This window comes from Pan paniscus, chromosome 21 (genome assembly GCF_029289425.2).
Source record: "Pan paniscus chromosome 21, NHGRI_mPanPan1-v2.0_pri, whole genome shotgun sequence".
NCBI classification, from domain to species: Eukaryota; Metazoa; Chordata; class Mammalia; order Primates; family Hominidae; genus Pan; species Pan paniscus.
The window spans coordinates 6,872,647-6,887,379 of record NC_073270.2 but is presented as its reverse complement, the minus strand read 5'-3'; the positions used below and the strand labels follow the sequence as shown (position 1 = coordinate 6,887,379).

At 43.2% G+C, this 14,733-nt stretch overlaps 1 protein-coding gene across 2 annotated transcripts in view; it reads right to left on the bottom strand.

Annotated features, from left to right (window-relative positions):
* Window positions 1–14,727, bottom strand: part of MCM8 (minichromosome maintenance 8 homologous recombination repair factor) — a 46,222-nt gene extending 31,495 nt beyond the window's left edge. The window contains exons 1-8 of one of the 2 annotated variants that reach the window (XM_003821352.5): window positions 14,322–14,727; window positions 13,194–13,346; window positions 12,825–12,929; window positions 10,656–10,738; window positions 10,099–10,248; window positions 8,150–8,253; window positions 6,648–6,846; window positions 2,349–2,434 (exon numbers count right to left, since the gene is read on the bottom strand). In XM_003821352.5, the coding sequence (XP_003821400.2) occupies window positions 2,349–2,434; window positions 6,648–6,846; window positions 8,150–8,253; window positions 10,099–10,248; window positions 10,656–10,738; window positions 12,825–12,929; window positions 13,194–13,341 (875 nt within the window). In that variant the 5' untranslated portion in view covers window positions 13,342–13,346; window positions 14,322–14,727. The remainder of the gene's footprint in view (window positions 1–2,348; window positions 2,435–6,647; window positions 6,847–8,149; window positions 8,254–10,098; window positions 10,249–10,655; window positions 10,739–12,824; window positions 12,930–13,193; window positions 13,347–14,321) is intronic. The other variant, XM_008974818.3, reaches the window with a different exon arrangement.
* Between the last annotated feature and the right edge of the window lie 6 nt (window positions 14,728–14,733).

The following is a 14,733-nucleotide window of genomic DNA, read 5'->3' as shown; positions in this document are numbered from 1 at the left end:
GAGCGCCTCTGCCCCGCCGCCCCATCTGGGAAGTGAGGAGCACCTCTACCCGGCCGCGACCCCGTCTGGGAGGTGAGGAGCGTCTCTGCCCAGCCGCCCCGTCTGAGAAGTGAGGAGACCCTCCGCCTGGCAACCACCCCATATGAGAAATGAGGAGCCCCTCCGCCCGGCAGCCACCCCATCTGGGAAGTGAGGAGCGTCTCTGCCCGGCAGCCACCCCATCCAGGAGGGAGGTGGGGGTCAGCCCCCACCAGGCCAGCCGCCCCGTCCGGGAGGGAGGTGGGGGGGTCAGCCCCCCGCCCGGCCAGCCGCCCCATCCGGGAGGGAGGTGGGGGGGTCAGCCCCCTGCCCGGCCAGCCGCCCCGTCTGGGAGGTGAGGGGCGCCTCTGCCTGGCTGCCCCTACTGGGAAGTGAGGAGCCCCTCTGCCCAGCCAGCCGCCCCGTCCGGGAAGGAGGTGGGGGGGGTCAGCCCCCCGCCCGGCCAGCCACCCCGTCCGGGAGGGAGGTGGGGGGGTCAGCCCCCCGCCTGGCCAGCCACCCCATCCGGGAGGGAGGTGGGGGGGTCAGCCCCCCGCCAGGCCAGCCGCCCCGACCGGGAGGGAGGTGGGGGGGTCAGCCCCCTGCCCGGCCAGCCGCCCCATCCGGGAGGTGAGGGGTGCCTCTGCCCGGCTGCCCCTACTGGGAAGTGAGGAGCCCCTCTGCCTGGCCAGCCGCCCCATCCGGGAAGGAGGTGGGGGGGGTCAGCCCCCCGCCCGGCCAGCCGCCCCATCCGGGGGGGAGGTAGGGGGGTCAGCCCCCCACCTGGCCCGCCGCCCTGTCCGGGAGGGAGGTGGGGGGGTCAGCCCCCCGCCCGGCCGGCCACCCCGTCCGGGAGGTGAGGGGCGCCTCTGCCCGGCCGCCCCTACTGGGAAGTGAGGAGCCCCTCTGCCCGGCCAGCCGCCCCGTCCGGGAGGGAGGTGGGGGCGTCAGCCCCCCGCCAGGCCAACCGCCCCGACCGGGAGGGAGGTGGGGGGGTCAGCCCCCCGCCCGGCCAGCCGCCCCGTCCGGGAGGTGAGGGGCGCCTCTGCCCGGCCGCCCCTACTGGGAAGTGAGGAGCCCCTCTGCCCGGCCAGCCGCCCGGTCTGGGAAGGAGGTGGGGGGGTCAGCCCCCCGCCCGGCCAGCCGCCCCATCCGGGAGGGAGGTGGGGGGGTCAGCCCCCCGCCTGGCCAGCCGCCCTGTCCGGGAGGGAGGTGGGGGGGTCAGCCCCCCGCCCGGCCAGCCGCCCCGTCCGGGAGGTGAGGGGCGCCTCTGCCCGGCCGCCCCTACTGGGAAGTGAGGAGCCCCTCTGCCTGGCCAGCCGCCCCGTCTGGGAGGGAGGTGGGGGGGTCAGCCCCCCGCCCAGCCAGCTGCCCGGTCCGGGAGATGAGGGGCGCCTCTGCCCGGCCGCCCCTACTGGGAAGTGAGGAGCCCCTCTGCCCGGCCACCGCCCCGTCTGGGAGGTGTACCCGGCAGCTCATTGGGAATGGGCCATGATGACAATGGCGGTTTTGTGGAATAGAAGCGGGGGAAAGGCGGGGAAGGGATTGAGAGATCAGATGGTTGCCATGTCTGTGTAGAGGGAGGTAGACACGGGAGACTTTTCATTTTGTTCTGTACTAGGAAAAATTCTTCTGCCTTGTGATCCTGTTGATCGGTGACCTTACCCCCAACTCTGTGCTCTCTGAAACATGTGCTGTGTCCACTCAGGGTTAAATGGATTAAGGGTGGTGCAAGTTGTGCTTTGTTAAACAGATGCTTGAAGGCAGCATGCTCGTTAAGAGTCATCACCACTCCCTAATCTCAAGTACCCACGGACACAAACACTACGGAAGGCCGCAGGGTCCTCTGCATAGGAAAACCAGAGACCTTTGTTCACTTGTTTATCTGCTGACCCTCCCTCCACTATTGTCCTATGACCCTGCCAAATCCCCCTCTGTGAGAAACACCCAAGAATGATCAATAAAATAAATAAATTAAAAAAAAAAAAAATACAAAAAAATTAGCCAGGCATGGTGGTGGGCGCCTGTAGTCCCAGCTACTCAGGAGGCTGAGGCAGGAGAGTGGCGTGAACCCAGAGGGAGAGCTTGCAGTGAGCCAAGATCGTGCCACTGCACTGCAGCCTGGGTGACAGAGAAAGACTCCGTCTCAAAAAAAAAAAAAAAAGAATTATTTTAACATACAAACTCTTCATCAAATAAACCATCTATTATACACTATTATACACTTTGTCATTTAGATAAAACGTACAATATAATACAGTAAAATTATGGATTTTCTCAACAGTGTGACATCTAAAGCCTGCCTTTTATGTAACAGTCTGATCGCTTACTTGATTGACTGCCAGTCCATTGTAACTGTGAGAGGAGAGCTGCGGAGAGCAGTAAATGACCTGCCTCGACACACAGGCACAGGACACTGAATGAAACAAAAGTAATTCACATTCAGATTTTGATAAACTATAATCACACCTCAGGAAAATTCAGTTAAAACATTTCATTTAATATTGTTTTAAAAGTTGGTCTCAGGATGCTAGTAAAGTAAAATCCACTGAGAGATTAATGACTTTCTATTTCCTCCTGCAACAATTTAATATCGACAGCTTTTGAGGCACTTTCCAATTGATCCTTCTCACTTACTGTTCTCATCCTGCTATGGGTATGCAAGGTGCTTTGCTTGCCTCCCAGACGAAGCACTTATTGCTTCCTCTGTGCCCATGCCACCTCTCGCTCCTTCAACAACCCTCTCATTCTGTCCCACATGCCCAATGCCAATCCTCTCCTTTTCAAAAGGCTTTCCAGGGTTTTCTTTAATCCCCAGCTTTCTCATCTAGGCTCCTTTTGCACTTTCTGTAGAGTGTAATATTTATTATGCCACACAGGCACTTGTTTGGTGTTTGGATCTCAAGAAGCATTTATAAATTCAGATTGTGGCAGACTGTATTTGCCAAATATGATCGCAACAATATTTATCTTCAAGCCTTTTTAGAACCTTGCTACTCCTCCATTAAGAAATGAAGGCTAATTCCTTCTCCTGGAATTTGAGAAGGCCTGTGACTCACTTTGTAACCAACAGAATGTGACACAGTGATGTTGCACGACTTCTGAGACTAGCTCACAAAAGGCAAGGCCATTTCTGCCTACCAACTGCACTTCTTGACTTGAAGCTGTCAGCAGCCATATAAGCAGACTGAGTGCCCTGAGCTGCTATACTGTGTGCAAGAAGCCCAAACTAGCCCACACAGCCACATGGAGAAGAAGATGCCTGGCCAGCCCCCAGCCACCTTGCTGTACTCCAGCCACCATCTGACTACAACTCCATGAGAGGCATGGAGCCAGAACTAGCCAGTTGAGTAGTTCTTCCAAACTCCTGATCCACAGAAATCATGAGAACTAATAAAATGATTGGCTTTATTTTCAGCCACTGAGTTTTGGAGTGATGTGTTACGCAACAATAGTGGCGGGAATAGAGATCAACTGAAACAGCCATCTTTCTGTCACTTCAAAGCCCCACAGTTCAGACAAATGGAGGACCTCTTCACGACATCACTCATGAGTCAATGCTACTACCTAATTTATTAGGGGGCATGAAAATACACTGAACAAATACTGTCTAGAAAATATCTGATTTAAGGAGGTCAAGGCTGCAGTGAGCTGTATTCATGCCACTGCACTCCAGCCTGGGTGACAGAGTGAGACCCCGTCTTCAAAATAAAAGGAAGAAAATACCTGGTTTAAATCAGGATTTAAATTCTGGCCTCTAAGCTAAAGGTTATACCTTGAACCTTAAGCCAAGACAAACACCAGATGAAACCCATCTATCAACACCACTGATTATTCAGAACCAATAGCTGAATCTCACATACCCTCTTCTTCTAGTAAGAGAAAGAAGCCTTAGGAATTTCAAACATAAACATCTTATGTTTCCCTTTTTAATTCTTCAAGGGACGATTTACCTCACTAAGGATTCAACCCTTCACATGAGCAAAAATTTAGCAAATGTTAAATTTATTAAAGCCCAATGGTGATAAAGATGACTCTGGGTACCACCGAGGAAACATTATACATCCATGGTAACAAGGGCTTAATTAATAAATGGTGTCAGGATAAATAGCTTTTCACCTAAAAATTATATCACCAGTTTGTTTTTTTAAGAGATGGGGGTCTCACTATGCTGCCCAGGCTAGTCTCAAACTCCAGGGCTCAAGCGATCCTCCTGCCTCAGACTACTGAGTAGTTGGGACTACAGGCATATGCCACCATGCCCAGCTTATATCCCTAGTTTTATGCCCTTCACCAATGGCTTAAATTCCAGATGGACAAAAGATCTAAAGATAAAAAACAAAACTTAGGATTCTTAGAAGCAATGTAGGAAATATGTTTATAATGCTTGAGTGAAAAGGGCTTCTTATTTATTTATGTATTTTTTGAGGCGGAGTTTCGCTCTTATTGCCCAAGCTGGAGTGCAATGGCTTGATCTCGGCTCACTGCAACCTCTGCCTCTTGGGTTCAAGCGATTCTCCGGCCTCAGCCTCCCGAGTAGCTGGGATTACAGGCATGTGCCACCACGTCTGGCTAATTTTGTATTTTTAGTAGAGATGGGGTTTCTCCCTGTTGGTCAGGCTGGTCTTCAACTCCTGACCTCAGGTGATCTGCCCGCCTCGGCCTCCCAAAGTGCTGAGTTTACAGGCATGAGCCACCAAGCCCAGCCGAAGAACGGCTTCTTAAGCAGGGCATAAAATATACAAATTATGGAGGAAAAGACAACAATTTGATCATGTCAAAATGTAAAACTGTACAACAAAAAAACCCACAAAGTTAAAAGACAAACCAAAGACTGGGAGAAAATATCTAATGTATATAATCAACAATAATTAGTATCTAGAATGTATAAAGAACTCCTATCAATAAACTAATAGAACCAGGCACAGTGGCTGGCACCTGTAGTCCCAACTACGTGGGAAGCTGAGATGGGAAGATCACTTGAGCCCAGGAGTTCAAGGTTGTAATGAGCTATGATCATGTCACTACACTCCAGCCTGGGCAACAGAATGAGACCCCATCTCTAAAAAACAAAATTAAAGAATAAACCAATAAACAGGAAAATGAACATTAGATATAAATAGAAAATTCGATAAAGAAACTGAATGGCCAGTAAAGATATGAAAAGATGCTCAACCACAACAGAAATCAGAAAAATTCACATTATAAATGCAGTATTATTTATACCTAACAAACTGTCAAAAATGTACAAGTCTAACAATACCAAGTGTTAATGAAAAGACAGAGAAATGGTAACTACTTAACACTACCAGCAAAGATTTAAGTTGGGAACAATACTCTGGAAAGTAATTTGGTAACATCTAATACAGTTAAAAATAAGTACAGCCGGCCAATCCCAGTACTTTGGGAGGCTGAGGCAGGCGGATCACGAGGTCAGGAGTTTGAGAACAGCCTGGCCAACATAGTGAAACCTTGTCTCTACCAAAAATACAAAAATTAGCCAGGCATGGTGGCGCATGCCTGTAGTCCCAGCTACTCGAGAGGCTGAGGCAGGAGAACTGCTTGAACCCAGGAGGCGGAGGGTGCGGTGAGCCAAGATCGCGCCACTGCACTCCAGCCCGGGCAACAGAGCGAGACTCCGTCTCAAAAAAAAAAAAAAAACAGTACAGCCTACAACTTAGTATTCCTCTGCTAGGGAGACATGTACAAGAATGTTCTCTGTAGTACCATTTGTTCTTATAAAAAACTGGAAAGAGCACAATTGTCTACCTCCAGGAAAATGGATAAATTGTGGCTATTTATTTAAAGCAACACTCCACAATAGTAAAAATGAAAGAATTTGATATGTATTAAAATAGGTAGAACTTCAAAATAACCAAGTAAAAAAACAGCTGCGTGTTACATTCAGGATACCATTTACGTAAACACAATACAAAAAACTAACTCTACACACGTAGTCAAGAATAAAAATGTAAACTTGAAGAATACATGCCAATTTCAGCATAGTGGTTGCATCTGGGGAGCAAATAAAGGGAATAAAACTGAGAACAGAGAGACTTCAACTTTATATAACCATATTTTTGTTACAAATTAAGCTAAAATAACAAAATATTAATATTTGCCAAATCATAAATGTTAATTACATTATTCTCTGCACTTTTCTATAGCTTTAAAATCCAGTTTAATAAAGGCTAATAAAGATTTAAAAAAACCCATCACTTCTAAATAGTAGAAGAAATAAAGGGGAAAAAAACTTGGTGTGTATACCTAGAAGTCAACAGAAATATGAATGGAAGGGATGCATATTATCATAACTTCAGGATAATGATCATCCCTGGGAATGGTATAGGTAAAGGGTAAAAAACAGACACTAATTGTGCCAGTAATGCTTTATATCATTAAAAAATGTGTCCGGAGCTGAAAAATGTAAATTCGGGGTGATGAGTAGTGGAATGTTTTATTTATTTCTGTATTTTTCTTACCCTGAAGTATTTCATAATATAAAAGCAGAAAATTGAAAATAAAAAATAAAAATAAGCTCTGTGTTCAGAAACACTGGGAAATGTTTTCTGTATTCTGATTTGCCTTCTTTACCAAGATAAATAAAGAAGCAGTTAAAGAACTATTACCTTTGTGGGAAGACTGTATTTTCCATCTGGAAGAGGAAAGCTCTGAATTTCTCCACATGCAGCACAAAGAAAAGCCATCTTGGTGCAAAGAGGCTTTATATTACTGACACGAACCACTGTCCCTCTTAGAGCAATGTATTTTCCATAGTAATTTGCTCGGACATTCTTGAGCTGTGTCAAAGGCTCATAGTTGTACACCCTAAAGACAAAACAGGAAGTAATGAACAGAAAGTTGATGTTTTTTATATTTTCACAAGTTCCTTTTAGGAGCAACTATGGAATTCTCAAACCAAATAATCCCTTCGATATATCAGAAATATCACAAGAATTAAACCATTCTTGTTTTGTTTTGTTTTGTTTTCTTGAGACGGAGTCTCGCTCTGTCGCCAGGCTGGAGTGCAGTGGTGCCATCTTGGCTCACTGCAACCACTGCCTCCCGGGTTCAAGTGATTCTCCTGCGTCAGTCTCCCGAGTAGCTGGGAGTACAGGTGCGTGCCACCACACCCAGCTAATTTTTGTATTTTTAGTAGAGACAGGGTTTCACCATGTTGGCCAGGATGGTCTCGATCGCTTGACCTCGTGATCCGCCCGCCTCGGACTCCCAGTGCTGGGATTACAAGCGTGAGCCACCGTGCCCGGCCAAACCATTCTTAACAAGAAACAACACTAAATCTTACTTTTTCTTCTCGTCTCATAGGCTGTTCTCAAGGAAAAAAGAAAAAAAAAATTTAAGGAAAAAAATAATGCCAAAAGGAAAATCTACAGATTCAAAAACCTTTGGGTTTCTAAGTTCTTTTTAAAGAACTGCTAGGAAATTTTCTTCTATAAATTCTGGAAAAGAAAAACAAAACGCTGATGATTACCTTATAATGAATTCTTCTAATGAATTTAAAATCTTAAAGATGAATTCAAGAAAAACAAAATAATTTCATTATTCCCTTGTATCTAACAGAAACCTAATAATTTAACAAAGAACACTTAGTGTATTACAGACTGAGTATATCCCTTATCCAAAATGCCTGGGACCAGAAGTATTTTGGAATTTTTGGTCTTCCAAATATTTGCAATATTACTAGTTGAGTATCTCTAATTCAAAAATCTGAAGTGCTCCAATGAACATTTCCTTTCAGTGTCATGTCAGGGCTCAAAGTTTTGAATTTTGGAGCATTTTAGATTTCAGATTTTCAGATTAGGGATACTCAACCCATACATGGATTATTAAACTTACACAGCAGGGTCTTGATAAGTTCACATCCAAAACCAATGTTTACAAAAATCTGCAGGTTAGGAAATCAACATTTTCTTCCTTATTTAGGAAGTATCTGTCATGATGTCTTTGAATAATTTTCAATGAGTTTATTTCAGTGTGATGATCAATGAGATGGCAAGGAACTCATGTCCTTTTTACTGATTTCCTCATTTTTATAAAATGAGCGTTTTCATTCTTAAATGGCCTTCAATGTCCCATTCTAAGTAATACTTTAATACATCAAATTCCTCACCTTGCATGAATATGTGGCACATTTACCATTGTTTCTCCATCACTAGACAATCCTTCCTGGGCTTGTAACTCAGCTGCATGCCTTTCAAGGTCCTTAGTTAACACCTAAACAGGACAGATATTTACTCTGAAGTTGGAAAACAAAACATCCTCTTTATAAAGAACTCTATTTTTATAGAGAATATAAAGTTTATGGACAGAAACAGAATAAAAACAGAAAACTTTAACAGCCCTTTAAAAATCTAATATTTAATTATGACTACTTACTTTATAGTGGATGTTTTACTTTGGATTTTGCTGTCCCTGTGCTGAAAAACTCCAGCATCCCAGTCTGCTACTTTCTGTCCCAACTAAACCTAACATTAAAAGCCCTTATATTAGTCCCCAAAACCATCACCTCTTGATACTAATTAAAAAAAAAAAATGCATTCCTATTTCTCTATATTCACTGATCAATCAAGACACAGAAAATAAAAATGACCTTTAAAATACCTAATACTCACTCCCTTGGCATTTAACATTAAATAATATAAACAGGCTGGGCGCAGTGGCTCACTCCTGTTATCCCAGCACTTTGGGAGGCCGAAGTGGGTGGATCACCTGAGGTAAGGAGTTTGAGACCAGCCTGACCAACATGGTGAAACCCCATCTCTACTAAAAATACAAAAATTAGCCAAGCGTAGCGGTGCATGCTTATAATCCCAGCTACTTGGGAGGCTGAGGCAGGAGAATCACTTAAACCCGGGAGGCAGAGGTTGCAATGAGCCAAGATCACCCCATTGCACTCCAGCCTGGGCAACAAGAGCAAAACTCCATTTCAAAATAAATAAATAAATAAACAACAAACAAACATTTAATACCACTTGTACACAGCAGTTTGCTGGCAACCTAAGAGGCAAAATAAGATGCATATATACAGCTGTAATTGTCATAAGGACCATAAAGATGTACAGACAAAATACCATGCAAGTTTTGAAAAGTGGTCATGAGAAAGGTTTTACAGAGAGACAACTGAGCTAGGCCCAAATAATCTGTCCATGTGAAGGGAAGGGGATTCTATATTGAATGGACAGCACAGGCAAGAGGTAGAAGAATGCCCCTCTGAATGCCCCAGCACTTTGTGTATGCCTATCCTGAGATTTGCTATTCATTACCTTGAAGCATGTATCTGTTTGCTAGCCTAAAAAATGTTTTTGGCCGGGCAAGGTGGCTCATGCCTGTAATCCTAGCACTTTAGGAAGCCGAGGCAGGTGGATCACAAGATCAAGGGATCGAGATCATCCTGGCCAACATGGTGAAACCCCGTCTCTACTAAAAATCCAAAACTTAGGATACAGTGAGGTTACAGTGAGCGGAGATCATGACACTGCACTCCAGCCTGGCAACAAAGTGAAACTCCATCTCAAAAAAGTAAATAAAAAATAAATTTAAAAAATTAAAAAAGTTAAAAATGTTTTCATATATGTTGTATTACCTGACCCTGAAAAAAAACTCAGGCAAGCACAGTACAAATTGTTATTTACATTTGATATACAGGGACACTCAGTGGTTTGCTTCATGCCACAGAACCTAAATCTAAGGTTGCTCTTTTTTGCTCTAAGTTCATAACTGATAACACCATGATTCCTTGTTTTATCTTCCCTATGAGATTGTATAACTTCTTGAAAGAAAAGTTTAATTTCTGCACAATCTTTAGCAAGATTAAGCAAATCCAAATAAGTTGGAAGTAAATATTTCATTTAGATAAGCTGTTGTATATAGAATGAATGGTATCTTTCAGAACGGAACTGCAACCTCTCAGTTCTAGCCAACATCTTTTCGTAAAAGCTAAGTATCTCTTATAGAAAGTACAGTCACTGTAAAATCTTCCTTTAAACTTAGACAAGGTGTGCATGTGTGTGCAAACATTAAAAAAGTTTAGACAAAAGTATGCATAAGACAAATAGTTACCTGATGTATTGCCAAACCCATGCAAGCCAAGGTTTTCTCAGGTGCATCTCTTAGTTCAGTTGCTATATCTGGTATCAAGTTAGTTACTTCACCACCTTCTGTCAGTTCTTTAAAATCCACCAAAATACTTCCCTTTCTTTCTATTTCATCCTATAAAATAAGTATGAAAACAATAATTGCTTTTCTGTAGTCAATTACCATTAACTGAGCATTCTATTACAGACTTTGAGAAAGCATACAATGTTTATATGTGATAATGGTAAGTATGACATAAGTATAAGCTTTGTGCCAAGCATGGTTCTGATATTTTAAATATATTAACGTATTACTGCCTCTTAACAATCCTTTGAGGTAGGTATTTATACCTCTATCTCCAAATGAAAGAAAACTGAGGCACAGAGAAGTAATTAATCAAAGTCCATACTGCAGGTAAGTGGCAGAACTGAGGTCTGAACCAAGGAAGTCTGACTCCAGTGCCTATGATCATAATCACAAGTACCTCGAATACATTGGTAAGATGGCACATGACTGGTAGCTTTGCTGTAGAGGACTCTTACCTTGTCATACAAATCAATATGCCTTGTGAAAAATTTTTCAAATGCTTGAATCTTCTCAACCAAAGGAGAGCTATCGCTGTAAACTAATCCAACAAATATGGCATTAGCACAAATAATCACACATGTACATGCATATTTTTCATGAGACAAAAGCAGCACTATATACATGGTAGATGATTTTTTTCTAATTGCTTTGTATTTTGATTACATTCATATAAGAACTAGTATAGAATGTAAACTTAAGATTCTAAAACAAATTTAGGTTTGCATAATGTGAAATGCAGACAGAAACTCTCTCTCTCTAAAAGCCCCACTATCTGGGAAACTTTGTTTTGCATCTTTGACACCTAATAGGACATGTTAGTTCAGATAATTTAGACAATAAGCTTAAACTAAAAATTATAATAAAGCCAAAGCCAGACACATAAACTAAGCTCTTACTCTGACAGAGCTGAAGACAATCACGATCACAGACTTTCCTGAGATCAGGAGACAGACCAACACTTGACCCTGGTGGCAAAACTGAAAAGCTTTTTTTTTTTTTTTTTTTTTTAACACTCTAAAGTTCTACATTTTCAAATATGTCTCTCACAGAAGAACAGTACAATAAAGTAGTTTGCAAGCACAGATGGTGAAGGCTAAGGCACCTCTTGAACTCCATCTTTAGGACTGTCCAAAGATCACTTATAGTGTTCTGAGCTATCTGCTAGGGGAGCAATGGGAGTGCTGGTGGCTAATACATCCTAAAGGAACAAAAGATCATTCATGAAACAGATTCTATTGATGGAAAAAAACGAACAGATTTCCAATAAAGAAAACATTTGTAAAGTACTCTATTCATTCACAAAATGACTACTGCATGCCTGGTATGGGGCAGGGAGGGTCCTGGACCTCAATCATCTAGTTTTCCTAAAAAAAAAAAGTATGCGGCTGGGTGCAGTGGCTCACGTCTGTAATCCTAGCACTTTGGGAGGCCGAGGCGGGCGGATCACGAGGTCAGGAGATCGAGACCATCCTAGCTAACACGGTGAAACCCCATCTCTACTAAAAACAGAAAAAATTAGCCAGGCGTGGTGGCGGGTGCCTGTAGTCCCAGCTACTCGGGAGGCTGAGGCAGAAGAATGGCGTGAACCTGGGAGGCGGAGCTTGCAGTGAGCCAAGATCGCGCCACTGCACTCCAGCCTGGGCGACAGAGCAAGACTCCATCTCAAAAAAAATAAAATAAAATAAAAAGTATGCACACACACACACATACACACCCCTCATGAGACATAAGAAACAAATGGGTATTTCAACTGCACAAAAAAGACAGTTCCCTGCACCTATACAGACTGATGTAGGTTAACTGGTATTCCTAATTATCAAAGGGAGATTCCTTACCTGTGTTTCTACACAAAGCTGTATTTGTTATTGTCCCTTGATTTCAAGCCCACTGTTCTACTTCCTGCTCTGCGATGCTATAATTCAGATCTGTACCCTACATGTCTCAGATTCTCTTTAAATTCTGCCAACTGAAGGCACTTTAGAGGCTGGAAGGTGGCAGGAAGAGAAAGGAATTTATTCTTGTTTCCAATTCTTTTCAGCATCTCTGCAGCTGCAGAAGATAACAATAGTGCTAGCCTCCAGTTCCAAGCACCACTGAGTCATGCCCCCTCAGTTACCAGTGGCAACCAGCTTCATTTGCCTTAGTGGTCTAAGCACAGCTCTGTAAGGTAGCCTTCAGAAGTCCAAGCATAGCTTTGTAGGGTGCCCCTCAAAAGTCAAAATAACAGCTATGCTGTGACCTCTCCAACCTTTGAATTCCCACATTCTGGTAACCTCAGAACTTCTTTTACTCTCTTAGCCATAAGGATGGTTGCTGCTTCCTGAATTACTACTTTCTGGGGGGTTACCTCAATACTTCCTTTCTGCTCTTTCAGTCTTCCATTTTTGTATCCAATTTCTTGTATTAAGTCCCCTTTTTGAAATACCTAGCATGGTTTCTGCTTTCCTGACTGATATAAAGTCTAAAATGCTTTTGAAACATAAACATCATTTAATTGTTTGGGTGAACTAAGGTTAAAGCAGGTATATGTTAGTAAGTGAATTACAGTAATACAAGATGTAGCATCCAAAGACAAGTTAAGAAAATATGATTTATGGTGCTTTTTTGTACTTTTTAAACCCTACCTTCAGAGAAATAAAGCTTCCAGCCTTTATATGGTATGAATCGATCCAATGTTGACTGCATTGACTGTGGGGTCTTTGTTGAAAGCAAAAACTGTGGGGTTTGTTCTGAAAAAAATAAAATACTAGGTTAGTAGAAACAGAGTGAACATTTTTCCAATATGCTTCTCTTTCCAAATGAGACTCTCATTAATAGAGTATCCAAATTAGAGGTTTTAGTAAAAATCTGGGACATCAATGTTCAAATACTTACTAAGGAGTAGCATGAAATAAAAGACAAACCAAAGTATGAGATAAACCGCCTTGTATGATAGATGTGAATTGCTTCCTTCATTAAGTGAAAAAAATTGAACAATCATTGACCTCACCTACCAGAAATACGTTTTCCTGTGGTTTTACTCAGATCAGGTCTGTGTTCTCTTTCTCTCCATTTTCCTGAGAAGTTCCCACCGCCTCTTCCCCTTTTCCAGCTTTGAAATCTTCCTCGTCCAAATCCTCTGCCTCTATACTCTCCATTCATCTCTCCTAAAAGATAGACATTAAAAAGGTCTTCACCAAAACTGTAAGGAAAATAGTGCTCCTAAAAATGTATTAATAAAAAGGGAAAAATTAATGTATTCTAGGTTCAAGAGTAGCAAACAGGCTTGCAAAGTTGTACAGCTATGATACAAGACCCAAATATTCTGCAGTTAAGTTTCTAATCTCTATCGCTTTTTAAGGTATACCATAATAGTTTAATAACTATTAAATATGGTTTACATATACTAGACACTCACAGGTTAAAAATAAGGACAGGTACTGTACCTGTTTACAAGTCCCCACTACAGAAATGAAAATAGGACAGGTAGTTAACTCTATGAAAACTTATTTGCAGTATTTGAGACTTATTATCATACGGCAGGACAGGATGAACATAATTCTGGCCTGTGAGACACTAGGGATACATCATCATAGCTTCTTACATACAGTCAATCCTGCAGTGTCACATCCACTTCTTGTGCAGTTTTTCTGTAAATCCAAAACTGTTCTTATAAAATACACGTCTACTTAAAAATGATTCATATCCTAAGTATACAAGTAAATATATACCTGTACACTGCAGTGCAATTCATTATCAAATAATCTACCCAAATCCTTACTTAAAAGGGGTTTAGTTAATAAAACAAGATAGTGACTAGAAAGTTCACGATTTAACGGCATGACAGGGCTCCAATAATTAGGCATTACACATTATGACACTGATGCTCAAAGAAATTAAGCAAACCGATCAAGATCAAAGTTGTTTGTTGACAGTACAGAGATAAACCTTTCAGCCTCCCAAGCTGAGGCGCTCCTTCAACAACGCTGCGTGCCATAAAACGAGACGATATGCTGAGAACAGTAACAAATTCAAAAAAACGTTAAGAAGTAGGACTGGAGAAAGAGTAAAAAGAAACAGTTGGGCACCTGTGCTTCTTCAAATACTACTTTATTTACATCTCCTAAGGCTAAAGTTCTTACTTGCTCGGGACAGAGCTCCCAAAGCTCTCCCAGTTCACAACTGGGCCGGCTCCAGGATACGCGCAGATCTGTCCGGCCGGATTCTCCCTCCCTCCCTCCCTCCCGCAGAGAAGCACCACGGGGCTGAGAGTCTCCGGGATCTTAGCTCCTCAGGCGACTCCTGCCAAGTCCGCAGTTCTCTTCAGCCGCAGCTTTCCTGTCGTCCCCGCGCGGTGCTGAACCCCACTGTCTCAACGGCTCGGGAAACTCAGTTTCCCCACTGCAGCTTCCAGAAGGTGTCTGTAGCGCACAGCGCCGCAAAAATGCCTCAAGCGAAAACCAGGTCTTCCCCTAAATTCTTTTTTGGCGCTTCAGGGATCCAACTTCCGCTCAAAGAAGCGGCAAGACGAGAGGGGCGGGGCGGAGTGCAGCC